The sequence below is a fragment of the Saccoglossus kowalevskii genome, chromosome 1, assembly GCF_978046115.1.
Source record: "Saccoglossus kowalevskii chromosome 1, keSacKowa6.1, whole genome shotgun sequence".
In the NCBI taxonomy this organism is placed as follows: Eukaryota; Metazoa; Hemichordata; class Enteropneusta; family Harrimaniidae; genus Saccoglossus; species Saccoglossus kowalevskii.
In genome coordinates this window covers 17,305,727-17,330,747 of record NC_140641.1, presented here as the reverse complement: position 1 = coordinate 17,330,747, position 25,021 = coordinate 17,305,727, and the positions used below count along the sequence as shown (strand labels likewise).

The following is a 25,021-nucleotide window of genomic DNA, read 5'->3' as shown; positions in this document are numbered from 1 at the left end:
TTAAATGTTGTATAAGGTCATGGCTGTGACGACACGAACAATTCTGAATAATCACCCTTCGTTATTTTGTTTTCATTAAATCTCAGAAAGTTGTAAACCTAGTTTAGGCCAGACTTTTAATATCCCTTGTTTCGCGAACCCGCCGAATCAACAGGAGCCGAAAATGAAATAAAGATAAAATGTTATTTCAGCATAATTTCTCGCGCCCGCCGACTTGAAAGCGCAAAAAATTTCTAAAAAAATTTAATTTTTATCTTCATTTTTTTACCGCCCGCCGCATACTAAATCCAAGTCGCCCTCCTCAAAAAAAATGCCTTATAAAAACTCGAAAAACAAGGAATAAAAAAGTCTGGCCTTACACTCAATACAACGAGTAGTAAGTTGTCCCATAAGTTGCGCCCTCTAGCGATACCGCGCTTTGTAACAGATTAGAGAGAAAAGAACATCATTTATTGTTTAGAAATTTGCTACATTCTAAATGACGTAATACAACACCAGCCGAACACAATTGCCCATTTGTACACAGATACGTTACGCTGACGTCACCTAAGTTTTCCGTCACTAGGGGGCGTAGTTGTATTGTATCAGTATAGGCAGTGTGTATTCGTGCATTATAAAACAATAGTAACACAATCCATCCTATTCGAATCACATTTAATGCTAATAATTACACTCGTCAAATAAATAGCAGTTCTAGCCAGTCAATATTACGCCCTCTGTCGGCAGATATCAGACTGTAAGTTACATACAAGACCTAACACACTAAAGATTAAAACTCCGGTATTTGACGGCGTGTTCTAAGTTCGCACCGAGAAACCAAAAACATCCTATCAAAAAGTGCTCATTAAAACATACGCTTGTAAATGTTAATACAACGAGTGACGAAAAAGCGCCAACTAGCGGCGTTTTTAAAACGAAAACATAGTATTCTTATCATGTTTTAGCACTGGGCTATTTATTAAAATGCTGTGCCATTCATTCCGACATTATAAATTATATATTTCATGTTATTTTAAACTATATTACATCAGATTTAAAACCATGCTGCATGAGATGCATGTGCCCTGGTCTGAACAGATCAACGAAGCTATTCAGGTCATTTATTTGAAACAAACTGGCAGAGAGCTCCGACTCGGGGTGTCAACTCTGTGCCATGGTACAAAATTGACCATTACGTACCTGATCTCACATGACAAACAAATGAACAACGGTCGGGAGCTTGCACGCATAATACATTGACATTTATCAATTTGGTTAAAATGCTATAATTGCCTTTCTCATACTAGATTGTGCGAATAACGAAAACATCACGCTATTTAAAATCAACAATTTGACATAAAATTGAAACTAAACTTGTTATCCTCAAATTCCCAGCAAATTACAATTTTTCTTTGTAAATACGAGCCTCTTGTGACTACTGTAAATGCATTAATTCTAATGTTCACAAGAATAAAATCTCAAAATTAAATTGACGTGAAGATGACCACTGAAAACAATATTTCCCCCAGTAAATGCATTAAATTAAATCACAGTGAATATATGCTCAAAATAATAATAGTGAACAATCCCAGTGAAAATTATTACTTTAACGGTAGTTAATTGCACTGCCCATAATAAAAACATTCAATAAAATACGCACGGTAGTTCCAGAAATCTAAAATCCAAAACTAAACTTGTTTTGATTTATACAATTGTGTACTTTTAGTGAAATTCGTGCGCTGTTGCCGTAAAGCATATATATGCGATGCGATGTCGTCATAGGTTCTGCTCTGAAACGCACAGCTCGACAGATACATACGTAATGTTTATAAAAAAGTGAATTAAATAGGTTCCCAACAGGAATGAAAATTTATTCTTCTGCTTTTTCACAATACTAGTATCTGCAACCATGTTTAGATAGAATTACTTCCCCGAATTAAATTAACCATATTTGTAAGATCGCTATGTGACATTACACTATGCAATCATACTAAAAGGTCTGGCAATTATTTACTTAAAATTTGAATATGTACTACCTTAGTAGATATTACAAGATTTGTTGGTAGACAAAGTAGTTAATTTTGGTAGTTAACTGTGGTATTAAAAATGTAGTACAGAATTAAATCAAGTCGTCTGCCTTTAAAGACGAGCTCACACGTGCAAATTGTGAAATGGTTAAAGGGCGACGGTCGTCGCGCCGCGTCGTGTTCGATATGGGACTGTATAGCGATGTACACAGCGCGTGTAAAATGAAATTCGAACACGCGCTGCACACCACCCTTTAAGCAATCATTCGGTCATTTGATCCATTGCAATTACATGTATTGAACTCAGTGTGCAGCATAATGCTGCTTTATTTGAATTTAGTGTCGTTTTTTTAAAAGACCAGAGGACTTGCATCAATCACATATTTCAATTAAAACCAATTTAAGTTAAAATCTAAAACTTCCTTAAAAACAAACTCGTAATGATTTGACTGTGCATGCTCGAATCGTTACGCCACGATAACGCATACTGTTAATTTCTGAATACGGTCTGTACGAACTGTTATTGTACGCTACACGCACATATCGACGATCGATACGATGCGTCAGCGAGTAAACCAGATATGTCTTTTCTGTCGTATTTCATGGACAGATTCAAAGCAGTCTCACAGTTGCTATCTCGGATAGAGGCGTCAGCTTCGTGGTTCAATAGTATATTGACTATTACTTCGTGACCCTTTTCGGCGGCGTAGTGAAGTGACGTCCGTTTTTTCGAATCTCTCGCGTTCACCGAAGCGCCATTCTTGATAAGTTTGCGCACGATCGCGGAGCTGCCAGCTCTCGTGGCTAATATGAGTGGTGTGCTACAAGCTTGGTTTTTCTGGTCGACTATAGCGCGGTTAGCCATCAGACACTCCACAGCTGATGGGTGGGATCGCATGGCAGCGAGATGAAGAGCGGTCGCGCGATAGCTCGTAATCGACTCAACGTTTGCCCCGTGTTTCACGAGAGCTGTAATAACATCGGTATGTCCGTTGTACGCGGCATAGTGAAGTGCCGTCCAGTTATCGGCATCAGGAGCGTGGATAACAGCGCCACTAATGATCAAAATATCAACTGCTCCTGTTTTTCCATACTTTGCTGCTTCATGAAGCGGGGTCAAATCTTCATCGTCAAACGCGTTTACATCTGCCCCGTCATTAATCAAGAGCTGTATCACATCTGTTTGCCCCTCGCCAGCAGCTACGTGTAACGGAGAACGCCTAAATCTGTCCAGAGAATTAACGTCTACCCCTCTGGTCAGCAGGTAATCCACAACGTATTCACTGCCATTCATGCATGCACAGTGCAAAGGTGTTTTCCCGTCGTTGTCAATTTCTCCGACCAACGCACCCTTTCTGATCAAAAATTTTACTAAAGCCAGATTTCCCTCGTTCGCAGCGTGATGTAAAGCACTCCAACCGTCTTTGTCTTTTGCATTGACGTTGGACCCACTAGCGATCAGTTGTTCGACCGTTGGTAGATAGCCGTGTGCACAAGCGATGTGCAAAGGTGTCATCCCCGCTGTACCACCGTTGACATTGGCGCCTTTCTCGATCAACATTTCTAAAGTTCGCTGTTGTTCTTTCGCAGCGGCCCAGTGTAGCGGTGTCCAGTTGTACACATCCACATCTGTTGCCCCAGCACCTTTCTGTACTAATTTTTCCACTATCGAGACATGTCCCTTATTAGCCGCGCAGTGCAGCGCAGTGTGCCGCCTCTCTGTCGTGGCCTGTACGCTTGCGCCGACAGACAGCAGCAATTCGACGATCGCAACATGTCCGTTCACCGACGCATAATGCAGCGGAGTTCCACACCTATTGTCTGTTGCATCGATAGTCGCCGCGTGGTCAATCAGTGTCTCGACCACATTCAGCTGTCCACTTTCCGCGGCGTAGTGCAGGGGAGTTTTTCCATGTTGGTCTTTGGCGTCAACATCGGCTGCCTTCTCAATCAAAAACAATACAACTGACATACCGCCATGTTTAGATGCAAAATGGAGCGGCGTTGCTGAGTAATAAATTTCCGCAATTTTCTGCACACTTTCTATCTGGACGACAACATTTCCCATTGGGTATAATCTCCGAGGCTTAGATTTGATCTTCGTCTGGCCTGGATCCATAGAATCAACATCTGCACCATTTGCGACCAAAAGCTCCGCCATATTTAGATTGTCCATAATAGCGGATATATGTAGTGGAGTATGGCCGTACAAGTTACGGGCTTCCACGTTAGCGCCAGTCTCGATTAAGTTCTCTGCTATTTTACAATTACCATTTTCAACTGCAATATGTAATGGAGTATTGTTAAGCCCTTTGGTTTCCGCAAATACCGACGCTTTCTTTTGCAGCAGCAACTCCTCAATTTCTAAATTGCCGTACTTGCAGGCGCAGTGCAGTGGGGTCCAGTTATCAGCGTCGCATGCGTCGACGATAGCGCCATAGCGGAGTAAATGTTGCGCCACATCCGCGTCTCCGCCGCAAGCAACAATGTGTAAAGGGGTGTACACGCAGTCGTCTTTGATATTAGGCGATGCCCCACGTTGGAGAAGGTACTCGACCATTTCCGAATTGCCCTGTAGCGTAGCTTTGTGCAGGGCTGTTTCGTTATTAACGTTTTGGCAGTCGATATCCACGTAGTCATACCTTCTAGTCAGCAGAAACTCAGCTATGCCCACAAAGCCCAGCTGAGCTGCTCGGTGAAGTAAAGAATCACCTTGCTCGGTTTTTCCTCTAAGATTTCCGCCGAACCCAGCTAATAATTTTATGATGTCTAACCGTCCGATCGTACATGCTAAATACAAGGGGGTGATGTGTTTCTTGGCCCTAGCATTCACCAACGCTCCTGCTTTGCACAGTTTTTTAATCATATTCATGTGTCCACCTCTGACTGCACGGTGAAGATCGGTCAGACTTTGCTCCACTTCGATATATTGATTGATCGACTCAATGACTTTATTATGCGACATATTCTCGGCGATGCGGATGGCAGAGTAACCATGGAAACGACTTGCGGGGTTACGCACAGCTACATCCATCAATTGGGAGAAATCGCTGAAATAAAAAAGTGCCGGTACGACGCCGGCCATGTTGTACATGGCTACCTGGTGTAAAACAGTCATGCCATCAATATAAAATAACAGTTTCGCCTCTCTTATCAATTTCCGAGCTTCATCGATGTCCCCGCCCTCGATAGCAGCGAATAAACGAGTTTCCACAGTCTCCGATTGTTCTTTTAGTAATAGAGTCTTTTCATTTGTCGTTTCATCCTTCAACTCAACAGCAAAGCTATCATCATCACCCTCGTTCTGTTCATGAAGCCGATTCTGGGTAAATCCCGTTCTTTCTGTGGGTTTCCCCAGCCCGCCATCCACCGTGTCACCATCGCGGCGTTCTCCGCTCACAGTCACAATGTGCAAAAATTCTGACCATTCGTTATATGGTTCGAATTCTTCATTTGTGCCAGGAACGATGTCTTGTTGTCCAGCATTACCTCGATCATTGAGTGATATGCGTTGTAATTCATCCTCTAACTCATAGTCTTTTGATTTAAATAATTCCATCTCGTCTTCGTATTCCAGCTCATCCTCATAGCTGAGACTAGATTGAGAAAGGGTAGTTCCGTCGCCGGGAACATCCAGATAGTCTCCGCTGCCGGGAGTGCCAGGCATATCCCCCGCATCGCAATTTCTGCCCTGAAACAGAGTCGCGAATTCTTCTTTATTTCGACTTAGAAGACTCTCTAATTGATGTGTAATGTCTTCACCATCGTCATTTGGAAGCGGAAAACCACCACTACCTGAACTTGAAGGTTCGGTAGGCGAATCGTCAGGTCCACTGTCTTTGGAGCTGAAGATATCATGTTCGCTGTCCATGTCGATTCCTTCATCGGTACTCATGGTGAGATTTGAATGCTTACGCAGAAAGCTTCTGTTTCGCATTCGGCGACTTGTGTTAGCGGGATCGACGTCCGATGGTAGGCCTTTAGTTTCGTCACCCAGTTCATCAACAACGACGGAACTACTCGTTGCCGATGTCAACATCCCTGGAACGTCAACACAAGTTGGCAAGAGAGCCTCGGTATCGGTGTTCATGTTATCGCAGCTGCTCACTGCATCCACACCAAACGTATGATCTGTGACTATTAATGAAGGTAAGGCAATCGACGCGTTATTACTCGTTCGCGAAGAAATACCCAAGGAAGATGAGTTGATATTGTACCCTTTCAGCCACTGGAAGCATTCAGTGTAAACGCCACGGAGATTGTTTTTAACGAAGGGGGTGTTGGACGTTCCCTGGAACGGCAGTCCTCCTGATTTATCTTTTCGCTGATTGGCTGAAAAAGAATCGAAAACGGAATAAGTAAACGGATTATGTTCAAACCTGCATTATTTTCTATATTTAAAAAAACAATTTCACAGAATCGTAAAAATGTATGTATCAATGAATAAAAATTAATTTTAATTAATTACATGATATATGTGTAACTGTTTCACTCACTCACCTAATTAATTAATAATACATAACTAACTAAATAATTAGTCACATATTTTCATTAGAGATGAAATGTATCTTTCTTTCTCTTTTTCTAATTAATGTTTTATTATCAGTAAGAAGTTTGACATTACACTATTTATATGAAGTTTTTCATGTATTTATTGTGTGGAAAACATCACCTTTTCAGAACACGTACTCCTTAATTTGTATTACTTTATAATAAACAACAATCAAGGTGTTATCAATACTAGTACCACACATGTAGCTTGCATGATTCTTTAGGTGAACCATAAATAGTTAGAAACATACACTCACATGAAATAATAAATCTGCATGATGTCATTATGCAAACAATAAATAAAACTAAGTGCCCAGTGTGAAATTGCGCCCTCTAGCGATAAACGCTTCCGTGACGTGATAGGTGTGCGCAAAAGCGCTTCGTCGATAGAGGGCGCGACATTTTAGGAAAGGTACATATCGCGGAACGAACACGTTCGCTCATTGCTTTCATGGACGTTCAAACATTTCGTTGACATGACATGACAGAGTGAACATCCTGTCGTACAACATCTGTTATTTACACTCATTATATATTCAAAGCAGCAGATTATTCCAAGTACCTGGATCGGTTCGGATTATTCGAGGGATGCGATCTTCCAAATTTAAACAGAGTACCCGCACTAGTACTGAGATAAAACGTCATCCCCCAAAAAAATAAGTATGACATTTTTTATTCGTATAAATATGGAATTTTCGATAAAATTTAAAATAATGAGTTATGTATTGAAATGATGTCCGGGAATATGACAACATCATACGTTGACAGTTGTGTTATAGTCTGTAACACGTGACGCCCCAGACAAAACCATTTGTTCTGGGTTTTGGAGTACCTTTAAATTTAGTTATTTTGACATTATATTTTATATATACCACACATTTTGCCAGTTTTGGAGAAGAAAAACCTGACACCATTTTCCTCAAAAATCGATACTATTCGTACAAGTGCGTCGAATATTCAGGAATAAATAAACGATAATTATGAAATCAAAACATACTGCACTGTTTTCCATATGCAGATGAATTACGCGGGTGATCTATAGCAAACATACAAGAATAATAACAAAAGTCCGTTAGAATTCTCGTGTGTTTGTTGATCGACAACGTGGCCAGTACTAACTTGAAGAATAGTGTCATTCCCTTTCATTCGTGATGACCGTTGTAGAATTGTATGACGCCTGTCACGCCTGAACCGCGCAGTGTAACTGAGTAGGGCCCTGAAAGTGTAACCCACACTTTGTGTAAGGACCGAGTGAAACCCAACACAAAAAAGTACAATCACAACGTACCTGCTCGTGGAAAAATCTCGCCTCTCAAGGCATAATATATTGTCAGTATCGGCGCGAAACCAAGTCCCCAAATGGCGACGGTACCAATTGAATCTGCAAATATGGACAAAAGACGGAGGTGGGTGAAAGAACATACATATTCATATTTTTCTTTACGTCATCCCACGCGCCAACCACCCTATTCATTGTAAACTGTGGAGTATAGTTCGATGTAGTGTGAAAGACCCCAGACACCAGTAGATCGCTACAAAACAGTTCTCCTTTGTACGACCCTTGATGGCTTGGACGTTGAACAATAGCCGTACACATAGTATATCTAGCGTTTACCAGTCCAGCAATTGCTACCTCTCACAAAACAAACCCGCATATTTTTTTTTTCATTTTTTTGTGTTTTTTTTTTATTATATTTTTTTAACGAAAATATTGATTAAACCTACATGCAATGGGGTTTTGGACCATTTTATAGAATAAATAAATAAAAATATACAAAATGGTTTTTGCCTCATTGAACGAACTAAAAACTAACGTCATTTGGGAGTGAGTCGCAGTCCCTCGGCAGTGCAATAGATGGTACAACTGAATACCGACGGTTATATATAGAATAATATTTATGTTGTGTCAATATTAATTTCTTTCCCGTTGCGTGAATATAATAAATCACCAGAAATGTTGGAATCAATATTTGTACACGACTCTAACCGAATTCAAATTGGTCGACAGGTAACGACATGATCGTGTGAATGTAAATACAATCACGTGACATTGCCCCCCCCCCACTACGGATTCGAACAAGGCAAACATGAAATCGTATTATTTTAACTGAACCCGAATTCCATTCTAAGTAGTAGACAACTCGTTGCTTGGTAATTTGCAAGTGTTCACGTGGGTAAAATATAGACACCCCCTTTTAGGTAGGAGATACTCTGTTCTAATAATTATGCAACGTCACTGACGACGGACGATGTTCAAACTGCACATCCGCGTATCAGTTTCTCACATCGACACCACTAATCACAATAAATCCACGAAGATGGAAATAATAGCGATTGAATGGCGTTTAATCGAGTTTGAGTGATACCAGCGTTATCGTATGTTTTTTTTAACCATTCACGATGTGCGACAATGCGTTCATAGAAACCAGTTAATCGTTATAATACTGTTCCAGGGTTTCTGAAACACCCAAAGCAAACTGAATCTACATTTGTACTTACATTAATTGCACGGTGTCAGTACACTCTCTCAAATACAAATATCATGGACCGAACCCGCCATTTCCCGGCACCGATATCTACCAAAAAGGCGTCTATTTGTGTCAAATTTAAAATAACGCGTTTTTATTACATTGAAATCTATTATGCAAATTACGTTGCTGAGTTATTGGTAGTCGTATCACGTGCTTTACCGTCTGCCGGGACCCATACATTACTGTCTATATTTGTGCTAATGACAAAGCGTAAATTACCTCGCATTTCAACCGACACATGCCACGGATCATGCGCAGGTGAGAAAACTTTGACATCGAGACAAAATTCAATCGGTAGGTGGCGCACTCCATAATCATGCCTCAATTCACATCGGTTAAGATTAAAATAAACAGATTAATGTTTAAATGTAAATTTGATATTTTTTTTAAAATGTTCGTGTGTGTGCTGTAGCGATGTAATCTTTACCACCAATCAATAACTCCAATAAGCTGACAATTTATACTGAACATCACTATATCGTGACCGAATTGGATGACATAGTCACACAACGGGACACCGTTATTAACATGTACGAAAACACTGCCTCCAGCAGACGATAATTGCAACGGTAACGACTTCAGAGAGATTCCAATGAATATTATTTCGGTCAACATCCCGACTCTAGACCGAATGACCCCGGGCATCCAGCCAGATATCTATATTCTATTATTAGAATTGAAGCAACAACAGTCAGATGGTTTAGCGAATACTAGATCACCTCAAACTGAAAAACTATATTACTTGCATGCAATCACGCAATGGCGGAGTTCCATCATTGCAGAAAATCACGCATATCGCTCTAGTTACACGAACAGAATTCGTGATAAATAGCGGTCAATATAAGAGAATTTTGAGAGGACGCCATTAAATGAATGCCAATGTTTCATCTGCGTTAGTAATATTTTTATTCTTAATTTATTTATTATTGTCTACGAGAACAACATTTGTAAAATGGTAACCAGGGTTTTAGGCCAGAAAATAAAAATGAGTCTGTCCAAAAACTTTATCGAAATAAAAAAAAATAGCAGATGCTCAACTGTAGCTCATTTTAGCTGGAATTAATTTTCATTGAAAAGGCTTTTTGGTGTTTTGTATGGAATTTATTTTCACCGATTTTTGATCAATTGAATGTAAAAAGTCGAACAAGCAGCCTGTCGGTTAAGATAGCTCCGCTGTTAGCAATGCACACTGCAATTAAAGAACAGAAGATATCATTACAAAATGAACAATATGTATAGTATCAAAGCAATCAAACAAGAATTCAAAAATATCATTTTTCACCAAAAATAACAAAAATATTCATCAAAATTAGATAATTGAAGATATCACCACAAAATGAACAAATCTGAGAGAGGTCCAAATGTAGTACCAATACATTTAATATCAAAGCAATTGGACTTGCGTTTTTTTAAAAGAAGTCGAAAATATCACTTTTTACCAAAAATTACAAAGATATTCACTAAAATCATCACGAAATGAACAAATCTAAAGGAGGTCTACCCAAGGTATATATACATATATACACCAAGTATCAAAGCATTCAGGATTGTAGTTTTCAAGAAGAAGTCGAAAGAGTAAAACATTGACACGGACGACGGACGACGACGAACGACAGACGGCGACGGACGACAGACGACGACGAACGACAGACGACGACGGACGCCGACGGACAATCACTCATAAGCTGGCTAAAAGCCTAAAACAATAACTATGGATAGTAACAAACGGCCTCTGTTTATCCAATCTGCCGACAATATTTCGTACACACTAAGGTGTGATTCAGGTACTTGATGTTCGGCACATTCTATTAATTATATTTGTATGTAGGCTAAATCAAAGGCAATAGAAAAGATGTCTTTGGCTAAATACGTACGATTATGATTAATACGGGCACATCTACCAAAATTACAATTTCAGAAGTCCTAATCCCGGAAGTATTGAGTGATGACAGTATAATGTATTCTAACTTTCAGTTTATCTCACGAGACTAACGCATTGTACCAGTTCGCATTTTTAGCAATATTGAAAACAAATCACCGGCGACTTTGTTACAAGTAGTAGGGTTTATCGTTGCGAAATGCTGACTTTCCTTACGGTGTTGCCAAGTTACAGCATTGTTGTTCAATTGACGTAAATGAAATGGTTTATTTCTAACCCCCCCCCCCCACACACATATCACTAAAAAAAATGTAAGACACTGTTGTAAGAAGGAAAAAAAATATTAAATTTATAAAAGCGCTTTATTTATACCGTTACTTGACTTGGAGATAAATAAGGAACTAAACTGAATCAAAGTTGTTGTAAAGATTTGTATATACCAGTGTATATAACGACACCGCTTGAGCAAGAAAACATGGTGTCCGAACTAAAATTAACGCCGCTTACTCTATCACGTGATGACTGCACAAACCACATTCCACACTCATCAAGCCCACTCCCATGATAACGTCACACATTATATACATAACTTATATTGTACACATAAACCAAATCAACTACGGAGATAAAATCAATATATTATAGAATAATACAATGCAACAAAACGCACGTAACGGAGTGGTGCGTGTATAGACGAGTTAGAAAATGTTAAGAAGGAAATGAAAAATTAAAACAACACATTTATTCTATTCCAGACAGCAAGTACAATTTTTGGAGCTAACAGTATTACCACGGTTGTCAATGATGACTTTAAAAATATTCAGGTCGCTACGTTGTTGATGATACAAATATCACCCAGGGTTCAATGCCCTCATCATGTACGATGGTAATTATATGCATTATGATGTCAATGCCAGTGTTAGTCAACGTTAATGTCAATGATGGCATTAATTATTTATAACGCCCGGATGTTGCAAATCACGGGCCACACTTTTAACCAAGTCGATTGCCGAAAGCAAGTCAATTTCAACCTTGTTGAATGTCAATAACAATGACGTCAATAATTGCCTCCATCGTTCAAGTTTTACGTATACAGGTCAAATATGTTATCAGGTACGAGTCGCCGAGCTTTTAAACGACATAATTAAAATCATGTATGAGCGGTAATATCATAATGATTTATAATTAGTTATCGATTTTTGTGCTTGTACGCAAACTTATCGGTGTTTATGTACGATTTATTTACAACGTAATATAGCAATATATATATATTCTTTCGAATATTTTCACGTCACGTACGAGACGACCGAAAACACAAATCACGCATGCGCGAATGAAAGTGCAATAAACAATAGGGAATAAGACGTTGCGCACTAATAAAATGTATACTTACCGGTTGTGGCTCGTTGGTCGTCCATCGTGTTTCGCAGAAAGCGTGAGTGGACGTCTGGCATGAGCGGCAACTGTCACTAATCGACACCATCGCCAGCCGCTTTCAGTTTGGACGCAGCGAGCAGTTCTTGCAAGGCATACTCGTCGAACATATATGATACGGGCTAGTGATAGCACCAGCAGCCGTAACACATTTACGTTTATTATTAGTATCTCAACTGTGCGGAAGTGACGTCAAGGTTCAAAGGTGAACGTAACTGAGAAGCGACGTGCATTGCATGAATACCGTAGTACATGTAGTTGTAATAATACTGTTGATAAAATAGACTGCTAGACTCTGTACGTGGGATGGGAGGGGGTATAGAATATTGTATAGGGTATACGGACAAAATCTGTAAATCGAAACTCTCTTGACTTTACTCCGAGAAGGCTACTTTATCTCTCTGACCGCTTCTCTCGGATCGTTGTGGGCCCTGTCTGAATAAAGGGTACAACAAGCATTCCACTGCCTGCATATTGCTTTCAAGCTCAATAAAGAAAATTATGTGTTGGTAATTGAGTTAAAAGCATACATTTATAGAAATATTTGAACTCAAACACTGAACCGAATACACCGTTTAGGCTTGTTTGAATCTTGTTTACGTTTGTACTCGCGAACAACATGACATGACTCGTATTATTATCAAATAATCGTTTGTTGGTAACCGATTTTATGAAATTACACTTCGGAAGATTGTTTGAAACGCATATTTTATTTTCAGGTAACTTAGGAATTTATGTACCATGTTTCGAGCTGCGGGGAAGTTAAAATGAATAGTGAATAACAATAAAATGAAGAGTAATAATAAACTTAGGAATGTTGGTTTCATAGACACCAGTGTCGTAAAATAGAATAGCACAGTATACACTGTATAAACATCACCTAGAAATATAGTTTACGGTCAAAGCACGATTAGCTAGTATTCCCCGATGGTCGTTTTACATTACTATGGCAACAGAGAGCATCATGGGGCCGAATTCGTGACCAGCTACACAAAAGTATAAGCCTCCTCATATTTTTTGAGAAAGTCGGTTATAAATTGCATGACAATGTTCATTAATTTATTTCGTAAAATCATGGAGCCATGAAATAGCATTATTTTGTGTTACAATGACCTATTCCTAATATTTTTCAACAATCGCTATTTTAGAACAATTCCATAAAAAAGCGATTAAAGAAAAATGCATATTTTGTCACTTTTTAAAACCCAGATCATTCTGCATATAAATTGTTCAGTCACCGGACTACAATTCAAGATATGACATATTATCCCACATGAACCTATGATCATGAAAGCACTGTAATACTGCCAAAATGGCCACTATCCACTAATTAAAAATACAACCACCATTTCCTCGAAAATTAGGCTGGTGACCTCCAACTTTTTAAAGTCCTTATATTGCCCGACGGAGGTACAATTTAATCAAAAATGAATAAATTCTGGGTAATTAAAAATCACTAAATATAAGTTATACCACTCTTTTCTTCATGCTAATTGTTATAAATGGGATGCTTTTTTTTAGCAAATAGTTTACTTTTTAGATCCGTTGTCTGCATTAACCAACCAATTGAGCAACCCACATTTTTTTAGTTTGATTGTTCCCAACAGTGCCCGTTGAAAAAGTTGAATGGGTGCTATATACGGTCACTCTACTGAGGTCACTAAAGTAGGTGTTGCCTACTCTGATACAGGTGTGATACGTACATGAACAAAGGTTGACCTTTAGAAAATCTGGAAGATGGAGGCGATGGTAGAAAAACTGCTCATATTTTTCTTTCATTTAGTTATTTTTCTATGATGAATATTCTCCATAACATTTATTTTTCATTGTTTTTTCCTGTACGATTTTCCCTTCAATTTTGTCATGATCCACAAAAACATTGCACTAAAACATTGTTGTCAATGACTAGATTTGCAGTAACTAGTGCCAACAGACATCTTCCTATATGTGTATATTGTGTATATCTATACACGGTATACAGATGCTTCGTGCGACAAATCTAAATCCTTGATTATGACAATCCAGTTTATATAACTGACTCCAGAGGGCGCCCATACTAGTTACGGTACTAGTATTTCTATTTTCTTTGTTTTTGGGTAGCGTTGAAGCAGACATAAATATAGACTGTCGGCAGTCCTCGGGCCTAATGTAATTGTGTATTCTAGACATTGACACAATATTTAATAATAATAACAGATTAATATTAGGTACGAAAGACTGTCGACATCCTAGCATAAATACAGTAGTGATGGGATTCATGATTCATCATTTCAGGTAAGGCGGTGAGTTGGTTGAGCGGTTGATACCACATGACTGGGCATGTCGCAGTTTGTATTACACGCCACGTGTCGATTCTGATTACTCCGCTTCTTCCAGTCAGAATAAGTGAGTGTTGCACCATTTGTTTAATAATTTCGAAAAAAAAAGATGAAACAAAGATAATTAACTAATATGAAAATTTATTCTAATAAATTACGTTAAGCTATTACAATACCAATCACCTAAACAGAATAAGACAAACCCAACCAGAGAAATCAAATATTTAACATAATTGATTTACTAAATATAAATCAATAAATACGCCTAATATGCAAAACAATTATAAGTTGCAATTTTTCGGTTACCATGGGAACCCTAGACAACGTAATCTATGCTAAAACATTAAATGATCTATTTTTTTTCTCAATAAGTTTCACTGATTTCTTGCTTGTGCCTGGAGTGCTCATACAACAAAATATTCTTTTATATGAGTAAACAATTCGATTGAATAACTTCAAATTAAAACTAGATACCACATTTACACATACCTTACCTGACAAGACATGAACCAATTTCTACCGTGATACTAGTATATAAAAATCGCATGACAGTCAGAATTCTGTGCGTTAAAACAACAGTGAAAATATCTATATAATAATCGTGACATGACCGTTTTACATTTGTTTCTTTCACAAACTTACATCTCAGGAGTAGTATGTAAACGGAGCAGGACGCCATCCTACCATATATCGGACTCAAGTCTGCTTTACCCAATATGAGCATAAGAACTGACCGATTACATAATTGTCCAATCTTGCGTAAAGCTCAACCTGGCAAATTAACGTGTACCAATGGTCCTGCATGCCAACTAAATAAGAGTTGTCCCAAGAATACTCAAGAATCATGCGCATGCGCGCAAACACTGCGAATATGATTACGTCATACAATAAACAATATAATAAAACATTTCTGACTGAGGGGGTCTTCCTTTAAAGGCACGCAAATGAAAATAATATAATAATATTTATATGTTATAAAAAATAAACTACACTATATGTGTCACGTGCTAAGAACGGTGTCACATTCAGTATACAAAAACACGTCACTTGGGCTAACATGAAGGTAATTACTAAACAGTTTAGAAATGAAGAAAACTAACATAACATAATAAATTTGTGAAGGTGAAAAAGCAAAATGGTCCAATGCAACACGGCAGGAAAAAAAAAGCAATTCTAACATTTATTATCCAAATGCACACTAAATAAAGATCCACCAGCATTCGTTATTAAGTGCTATGATGAATTCATGCGAATGCTGGTGGATCTTTATTTAGTGTGCATTTGGATAATAAATGTTAGAATTGCTTTTATTTTTATTTTCGAAGCACTTGGAATCCAACTGTGTTTGTACATAAGAAGCAATGGTTTAAGATTCAGTGAGTTGCATTCAGCGAAGCTGCGTACTGTGAGTTCCAATCCCTGTCAAAAACATCAAGTAACTGCTGCTGTAGTTGTCCATTTTCATAGATAACAAACCCAATTCCACTATCATTAATAAAAAAATCGCCTTCCCAGTCGGAGTTTCCTGTAAGTTTAAAAGTCTGTCAGTCCGTGTGAACACAATATCATGATGGAGTCATGAAATTGGTATTTATGATTTTATTTACATGCTGTAATTAATCTAATTTAATTAGACTTCCAGAAATATTCTTTTTCGCGTGACATCAACGTAATAAGTATTAAATATAAATATTAGATATACCAAATTAAATCCCTAACCGTAAGGTAGATATCAATCACAAGTCGAAATCACAAGTCGAATTGTAAATTCACAAGTCGAAATCACAAGTCTAAGCACACCTATCAAACGCTAATATACACTGAATTGACCATGTACTTTAGTTCATCTTGGAGAAAAAAAGATTGAGGCATAAAGTAAAGCCAACACTTCTCGTAATATCCACGGTGCATCTCGTTGTGTTACCATTGAAGTGTTAAAGCGGGAGGGCCGTCACCCGCGCATGCGCGGTAATTCAGTCCCAAGCGACGATAACAACACACGCTAAAAACGCAAAGGCTCATGGGTAGACGCTTGTTTGTAAACAATGACACGCTATGGCCATCTGATGCGTGCGCAGGTGACGAATCCCCTGCTTTAACTATTAGTCTCTGTACGAATTGCAGTAGCCGGCATTACCATATAGAATTGTTCATACTGTAGATTAGTATGTGTGACAGGACAAATATTCCCGCCTTGATAGTTTAGTCATAGATATTCTAAGGTCTATGGATTAGTACAATGTATAACCAATCATGTTTATTTTAATGGAGACAGGTACTGAAAACCACATCGGAAAAGAGATAACTCACCGATATATACTGCTCTGTCTGTCACCATGAATTTGTTATGATTAAGTCGAGCACGTGGTATGTTCCGCTGTTCTTCAGTGTACGATGGAACTGTATATAATTTCTGTAAACAACATTGGATAAACTTGATAAGTGAACATTTGTTTATTCTGTCAACATAGACTTTAACGTTAACTAAAACGAGTGGAGATTATTTTTTGAGTAAAAACGAAAAATATTGTCTTTTGGCTCAAAAATGTTGGTTCATTTCCAGAAATATTAAAGAATACAAGGAAAAAAAAAGTGCAGGAAAATTGAGGCGAGAAAGTCTAGTGATGAAAGGGTTAAGTAATATAATTAATATAATCCAGACTGAAATATACAGCGTACTCACGATCTCTATTCTTCCTCTTATTCCATCGAGGTCAACTAACGAGTGTAGAAACTTAGTTGCTTCTGTGCTCGCGTTGTTCTCTGCATCAACTAAAAGACGGATATGGATGTTCTTGTTGAAGGCTACAGTCCGCAGTTTGTCATCAATAAGAGACCAGTACCTACAAAAGTAGAACGTATCGAGGCATACAATACACAATAATTATTGTAGTACAATGGTTGTTAAACCGAGCAGACTAAAATTCAAGCCCTACCAGAACACCAAACAGGGTTCTCCTTGAGACACCGTAGCGACCTGGCAAGAATCATTCACTAACGTTAGACGAATTTAGAAAAAACTAAGTCGACATGGACGGTTTGCTCGAAGTCGGGATATGAAGATTATCCCCAAACATAACACGTTTTGTCTTTCCAAAATGTGTAACATATTCGTGCCCGTCTCTCGCCCTCTCGCGATATGACGATATTACCTCTGTGGATTTTTGTTTTTCAAAGCAGGCAGATAGCTTGTCACGCTAATGCTGACAAACGTTTTGGCGGACCCGATAACATCCAAAACCGCGTCCATTCCAGTACTGCGACCGGCGGGAGTTAACTCAGGAGGAGAACTCTGCAATTAATATACAAACCCACCGAATGAAGACATATTTTGATCACCATTGACAATGTGTGTATTTTCTAAATCAATTCAGACCCCTCCCACTCATATTTGACCAAGAATACATATTAAGCATGGGGAAGACTGTAATCGTATGACGTCATGACATTTAAAGTCCCCGGCTCATTAACATAATCAGTAACACTGCAAATACCACCCACAATAAAAACAACTATAGACATGCTAGTAACTTTCTGCATACGAGCACCATATGGATACTGTGTGTCATTATACCGAGTCGTATTAATCGTATACTTACAGACAGCAGTGCTTTGGCGTTTGTGTTATTAAGTTTCAGCTCGAGTGGCGTCACGGCATTGTACCGAGTATCATATTGCACTGACCATTCGAATGGTAAAATAGCATCAGGGGAGCTCATATACCAATAAATCTCAAATATTTTACCAATATCTTGTGCCAAACAGCTACAGTTGTAAACAATAACTCCCAGATCTTTTTTCTGCAATTGAGGATTAGACGGGCGTTTTATAACCTCGACCATGGGACTCCATGTGTCGATCACCCCTATCTCAACTAAATTCTAGAATACTCACATGTGTACCTCCAGTAAAAGGTATTTATATTTTCTAAAAGAATCGGACAGTTTAAAGTAAAGACTGACAAAAAATTAAAACAAGTAAGTGCGTATTTTAAATTACAGGCACATTAAGACACAAATAAAAATGTTTAAAAATAAAAGAAACATAAACACACAACAATCGATGCTCCTCATCATCTTACGAAGACGCGCTCCCCATTACGCCGCGGCAATAACGCATTGCCCCACCAGCTAATTATTGAAATTGCAGATTGAAATATAAAAAGTCGCACCTGAGTCAGTGATCTCCAGTCTAAGTTGGCACTTCCAATATAAAAATGCTTGCCATCAACCAACATCATTTTAGAATGTAGGATACCTGTATTGGATTGCATGAATCCAGACATGTCTAAACGTCTTACTTCCGCCGCACCGGCATCGGACAAGTCACCGGTATCTTTAAACGCTTGTCTGTCTCCTATTGGTGTCGATTCTACCATGCGTATGTTTATGCCCCTTGTAGTCCCAGCTTCTAAAATATCAGTGAAAATCTGTTCACCCTGCAAGTTAAAAGACATAGCAGTTTCATTTTTGTTGTGTTCAGTGGTGCAACTTATATAACTCTATAATAGCTCTAAAACACAAGCATGTTCGACCAGCGGCTGCTCACACAAAAGTAGACATCACCAATAAGTTAGGTAACGTATGTGTAATTGACAAAACAGTATAATAATGATTATTGAGATTGCAAACTTCGTAATTAATTTTCATTTAAGAATGGAAGTGAAATTCTGTTTTCAATAGCAAAACTACATCAAAGGCTAATATGTGATTTTATTAATCAACTGCGCCTGCGCGAAGCAGCATGCAGGTCGGGCTTTAAGTGTCGTTTGTATGTATGTGTGTAAGTATGAATATATGTTCCTGATATACATCAAGTTTCATGGAGGCGTGAATTTGTTTTATCGACATTTATAAATTATAAACATTTATAATACAAAATGTTGCTTTGATTGACCGTTTAAACCATTTTGTACGCCCATTACCCACGCATCTTTGAGTATTTTTTTCAATCATTTTCCGGTCAATTTAGCTACAAATCCTGACCTGCCACAAATTGCAACAGAAAGTTGTTTTCACAACTATCTCCCTACACAACATATCAACAGTCTGCCAAAAGTTGGGACAAGTTGTTGAATAAAATCATGTTTATTTCTTAATGTTTGCTCGAAAGTCATGCTCGTGCCTTGTAGAATCTCCAACTTTTGGTTTTCACAATATTTCGCATTTTCTGTTACTTTAGTGTATACTTTAGTATAGCAATTTGGTTTATTTGGAAAATAAATTTCTATAAAGACAGACTGTCTTTTAAGAGAAATGAAAATCTTATTGATCACAATACAAATTGATGACTTGTCTACCTTGTATTGGATACCCAAACTCCATAAAACAGAATACAACGCCAGCCAGATTTTATGCTGCTGTGTCTAAAATATTAACATGTATTTCTTTCTACCCTCAAAGATATGTAATATTTTCTATGGTATGAATCAAATGTGGATATTGAATTCCGCAGAATTTTCGAAAAAACAAAAATTAAAGCAAGATTACTTAAAAAAATAATTTAAATTACCCAATTTTAATTGTTGTAGTGGGAGAACGCAATAATGTTATTTAGTAAAACTCCATTAAAAAATATTACCAGGCCATCGCACGTGTATTTTTTATAAGCCAGACTTGAAATTTCGCTCATCGTGGTGAATGTTTTCCTGTATGGCAGGAGAACGCGCAGAAAGGTCGGGTGGCTCTTCTGGATATAAGCTTTCAAACTTTCCAAGACATTTTTCACTGTTTGAACTCTGAGTTTACTTAGTTCTTATTCATAATAGTACAGCTTAGATACAGCACACCTCAACTCGATAGCCAATAAACAGTAGCTTAAGGGGTGCTCAACACGTGCAATTTGGTGTCGCCGCTATACGAATTTGCAATTATCGGACTTAATGTTTCTGTGTTGAGCGATACACTTATTTAATGCTAACATTAATTAACATCACATATGGTAAGCATATCTGGGTTGTAGTATAAATACAAATCTAAGAGGTCTATAAAATAATAAATACCGAATCAATATAAGAAGAATGATAAGAAGAATGGTGTGTCTGAAATAATATTTTCACGAAAATAAGTACAAGATTCACTAAAAATAAAAATAAAAGTCTGACCCAGGATGTTTGAATATCTGAAAGGGCGAAAATATTAGTATTCATCAATAATAACCGGAATGTAAGATTGACATTCATTAAAGCACATATATTCAAATGTGAGTCGAGGGAATTCAGAAATTCAACTCTCAAAATAGTTCAAAGTGGACTTTTTTATGAAATGTACTCATATGCTATTTTTATATGTGCATAAACCCTACTATAATCGGTATATCAGTGTGTTATAAAATCTATATCTAGTAGATTAATGGCGACATTTCTCATATCGGTAAATACTAGTAGTATGCAAGGTACACGTGACTTCAGCAATTAAAGAAACAATTTATTGAAAAAGTAAATAAAAATTGACTAAATAGAGAAAAGCAAATCCATCTCCATCTTGTTCAATAACAATAGATCCATAAATAAAACAACAACAACTTTACTAATATTATACATATACAGTCACATTGATAATAGAATTTGGTCCTAAAATCGATGACAGAATGTTCGTCCAAGGTAGAGCGCCTGGAGTTCTCATGATTAACCCACTGGCTCAATATAAATCAGCAAGGGTGATATTACTTAGCAGCCAACATTTAATTTTTCGGATTCATGTAATTATGAATTATTTAGCCTATGCTAATTGCTGTTTTAGATGTGTTGCCCCCCAAAATGCCGTTTTTATCACGTGTTTAAAGTGTAATTTTCTGTTTGCTGTCAGATCTAAACATGACAGCATCACATCATTTATGACGTCATTAATCAACCGTATCATTACAAATAAATTTACAGTTATTTAAAGTGGAGAGAAGGCTGACATTGGTTATTATTTAGTAATGATGCTTTAAGTTTATGCAATTTATATTGTACCGTCACGTTAAAACAGATTGACCTTTGACCTGTCAAGTTATCCGCATTATTTATGTGATAGTACTATATTTATATATAAAACGTATTAACGCAAATTTGCAGTTATGATTCACTTGATGAATAATATCATCCTAGTAATTTCTACCATAAATATTGCTAAAACTGAGTCTGTTAACAATGTACTTGTACTGGTCTCCTTAATTTTATAGTAGAAAGGTGAGACATTTCTAAATATAATGTGGAATATTGAAACGCCATTTTTGAATAATTTAGCTTGTTGTTATTTATTTATCCCCCTAATGATGTTTTGAACAGTTTGGTAGGTATATGATCCCTAATGTGTTAGAATTCGTCTACTTATTCATATAACAATATTTGAATTAATACGAAAACATTTTACAATTAGATCCAATCCTATCACCCTATTTGTGTATACAGATATAGGCTGTTTTTTCAGTCTCAGGCGGTTTGCCATTTTAGCCTCTCAACGTGGCGCACTTTTAGGCCTTTACAGACAGTACTCGCTTTTTGAGAAGTGTCGTAAATAAGTTGTGATGACAAATGAACTGTTCGGGCGATAGTGAAAAGGGGTCGGCAAGGGGTATTTTCGTAAGCAGTAATCATTTGTTTTTATTTTCGTAATAATTAATTTAAATAAAAAAACGTAAATTTGTAGACATGGACAAGGTGTAAAATGTAATCAGCTATTTTATTCGTCCGTAATTTGTACAAAAATAATATTTTTTTGTAAGCGTCTAAAGCATTTTCCATATTAAATGTCGTAATTCGTACACAATCTGCTTTATCTGTAAAGTGTAAGAACCTATTTTTTACTGTAAACGAAACTTTCATTTTATTTCTGTGAAAATGTAAAATGCCGTTTTTATTTCCTGTAACCGGTACCAGCTAGCCCCCCTTTCCCCTCCTGAAAACGTTTATTTAGTTGTCTCAAAATTTTAAATTGATCAACTTGAGTATTACACGAGGGGAAGAAAAATATAAATGTGCATTACAGGTAACCAGCATGCATAAAGATTTTATGTTTATGCGGCACCAACATTTGAGGTCAGAGGTCAACATATATGTTGACATCGCCGCCATGTTTGCTTATTTAATAAGTTCAACTTACCTGCCAAGCAGAGGGGCCTGGTGCCACATCAACCCCTCTCAAAGAAAAGTAATGTGACGCAATATCTATACTATCTTCTGAAATGCTTATCAAATTCTTCCACCCTTGAAATAGTGATAAATGCGTGGGAGATCCTTCTACATAGGTGTGATTTTCTGGTATACTTTCAACTATTGTGATTCTGGTTAAAATAATATAAAAGTACAGTAAATAAACATAACGTGTTGATTGAATGAATGCATGAACTTATTTAAATAATATTGAATCCCCCACAATACCATATTGAATAAGGAGATGGGTCGGCAAGATATTGTGTGAGGGTGAAACCGCGTGACGTGGACCCTTCTCAGAATTCAATATGACCCCGTTGTGGAATCATCACTGTTGTTATACCTCCATCAGATATAAATAAATTTAGTTGAATTTGTTTTTGTTTTGTTAAAGTGAATTTACTTGCGAGTGGGGTAGTGGTGAATAATAATGCACAATTATATACAAACAGCAGTGAATTATATAAAAATATGTATAATTCTCAATTGGCGCTACACTGGATATATTTCAAATCAAGTTGATTGTTATAGTTGTAGTTAGGGACGACGTCAAAAGATCGATGTCGGATAAAAAACTTATTTCCTTTAGTTTGGGGGTGGGGGGTTTTAACCTCAAAAAGTTTCCATCCTACAAAAACGATTTTATTTTTTAATGAAGTCAAAAAAATCTTGGAGTATTTGTAGTTCGTTTTTTTTCTATCCAATCATGGACAGAAATAAGCGAAAAGGGAAAAAAACAGAAAAATGGTTTGGTTCGAGTGTAAATCTGTGCGTCAAATGAGGTGCATTTGTAAAATCTTTTTACACCCACCCGACAACCAACGTCTATGCAATACTACTGTCCGATTATCAATTTGTATTTAATGGTGAATGTAGTCTGACGCCATGACCAATATTTATCAATTAAGTTTCAGTGGGGGGTAGGGGGGTTTGAAAAAAAACTAAAGGAATTAAGTTTTTTATCCGACATCGATCTTTTGACGTCGTCCCTTAACGCATTATATTAAGGATATAGCTTTATACCGCGTCATTTTTATGGACTAGATGAAATGAAACATACTTGCACGGGTCATCACATGTTGGTTTGCCAGGAGGAGCCAATCTCTTGATATCATGAAGGCAGAAAACAATCAATATTGTGACAACAAGTATAATAACAAACGATGAGACGACTATAGATGTTGGAGTTAATTTTGTCTTGACTTCATTCTCTTCGTTCGGTTTACTGTCGTCAAGATCGACACTGTTAAGCAGCAGCGGGCGATTAGAGCTTTGGTACGGCTGTTCATCTGATAACTGCTGAATAGAACAACATATAATAAAATAAATTTAATAATAATAACTGAAAATTTAAATTAATATAAAGTATAATTATAATACAGAAAATATTATTTCCCCATACACTGTTATTAACATGTAAAAAGAAGTGCATTAAAAACTAAAGAATTGAAATCTGTATGACCACATATGGAATATCAAGAGGGAACTAAATAGTACAAATAATAATAATGATCTGCGTGTATTAGTTGCAGCCACAGTCCTAATTTACGCCTGACACACACGTTTTCCAGACGTGTAATTAAACCACAACTACCTGAGTGTATCGTTGGTCCCTTTCCATCGTATCCGTTATGGCGACCACTGTAATAATGGCTCTACTGGGTGTGACGATAGAACAGAAATCTGCATTTCTGTATGCAATGTGGTATTTATAGAACAGTTCTGTACCGAGATGAGGATATGAGGATCAGATTAAAACTGGGCTCTCTGGGGCAGCGTGTGGTTCGTACGATATTATACTGGTACTCAATGAGTATATTTATAGCTTTTAGAAATACATCTTTACAAATGTTAGAATTTATGTGGGATTTACAAACCTCGTAAATATTGGTAAATATTGTATTCGAACATATTGATTCGATAAAATAATAAATTATTCCCGATGAAATTGAAATGTATATATACTTCTTATATGATTTGTAGGCCGCATGGTGAAATAAAAAGTGAGTTTTACTAGATATAACATGTGCCAATACCAGTTGAATCCCAGAAAAATAGTTCTGAAAGTATCAACACCATTTTCTGCGAGTTAACGTAAGGCTTAACCACAGTCCCTCTATAGAGGGAGAGGGATAGAGGGACTGTGGCTTAACTAATAATAAACTGTG

General features: G+C 37.3%; 2 protein-coding genes across 3 annotated transcripts; both read right to left on the bottom strand.

The window, feature by feature from the left end:
• Positions 1–428: 428 nt before the first annotated feature.
• On the bottom strand, positions 429–12,577 carry LOC102808994 (uncharacterized). Its single transcript, XM_078009421.1, has 3 exons — positions 12,361–12,577; positions 7,846–7,938; positions 429–6,338 (listed from the first exon to the last, which is right to left on the bottom strand). Exons 1-3 carry the CDS (start codon positions 12,419–12,421, stop codon positions 2,527–2,529), a joined length of 3,966 nt encoding a protein of 1,321 aa, XP_077865547.1. The 5' UTR covers positions 12,422–12,577; the 3' UTR covers positions 429–2,526.
• Positions 12,578–14,843: 2,266 nt separating this feature from the next.
• LOC100368575 (5'-3' exonuclease PLD3-like) lies at positions 14,844–24,532 on the bottom strand. 2 transcript variants are annotated; one of them, XM_085499713.1, is made up of 9 exons: positions 24,448–24,532; positions 23,914–24,152; positions 22,804–22,984; positions 18,891–19,157; positions 18,319–18,519; positions 17,872–18,011; positions 17,403–17,562; positions 17,030–17,132; positions 14,844–16,244 (listed from the first exon to the last, which is right to left on the bottom strand). In XM_085499713.1, exons 1-9 carry the CDS (start codon positions 24,472–24,474, stop codon positions 16,093–16,095), a joined length of 1,470 nt encoding a protein of 489 aa, XP_085355839.1. In that variant the 5' UTR covers positions 24,475–24,532; the 3' UTR covers positions 14,844–16,092. The 2 variants fall into 2 exon arrangements, with proteins under 2 accessions (XP_085355839.1, XP_077865553.1); XM_078009427.2 differs by having other exon boundaries at positions 23,914–24,149.
• Between the last annotated feature and the right edge of the window lie 489 nt (positions 24,533–25,021).

Coding starts and splice junctions, on each gene's coding strand:
- LOC102808994 (XM_078009421.1), bottom strand. CDS start 12,421: ATGCCAGACGTCCACTCACGCTTTCTGCGAAACACGATGGACGACCAA. Junction 7,939..12,360: donor CGACCAACGAGCCACAACCG/GTAAGTATACAT, acceptor CCATATTTGCAG/ATTCAATTGGTACCGTCGCC. Junction 6,339..7,845: donor CGAGATTTTTCCACGAGCAG/GTACGTTGTGAT, acceptor ATTCTTTTTCAG/CCAATCAGCGAAAAGATAAA.
- LOC100368575 (XM_085499713.1), bottom strand. CDS start 24,474: ATGGAAAGGGACCAACGATACACTCAG. Junction 24,153..24,447: donor GGGACCAACGATACACTCAG/GTAGTTGTGGTT, acceptor TGTTCTATTCAG/CAGTTATCAGATGAACAGCC. Junction 16,245..17,029: donor AGACAGAGCAGTATATATCG/GTGAGTTATCTC, acceptor TTAAACTTACAG/GAAACTCCGACTGGGAAGGC.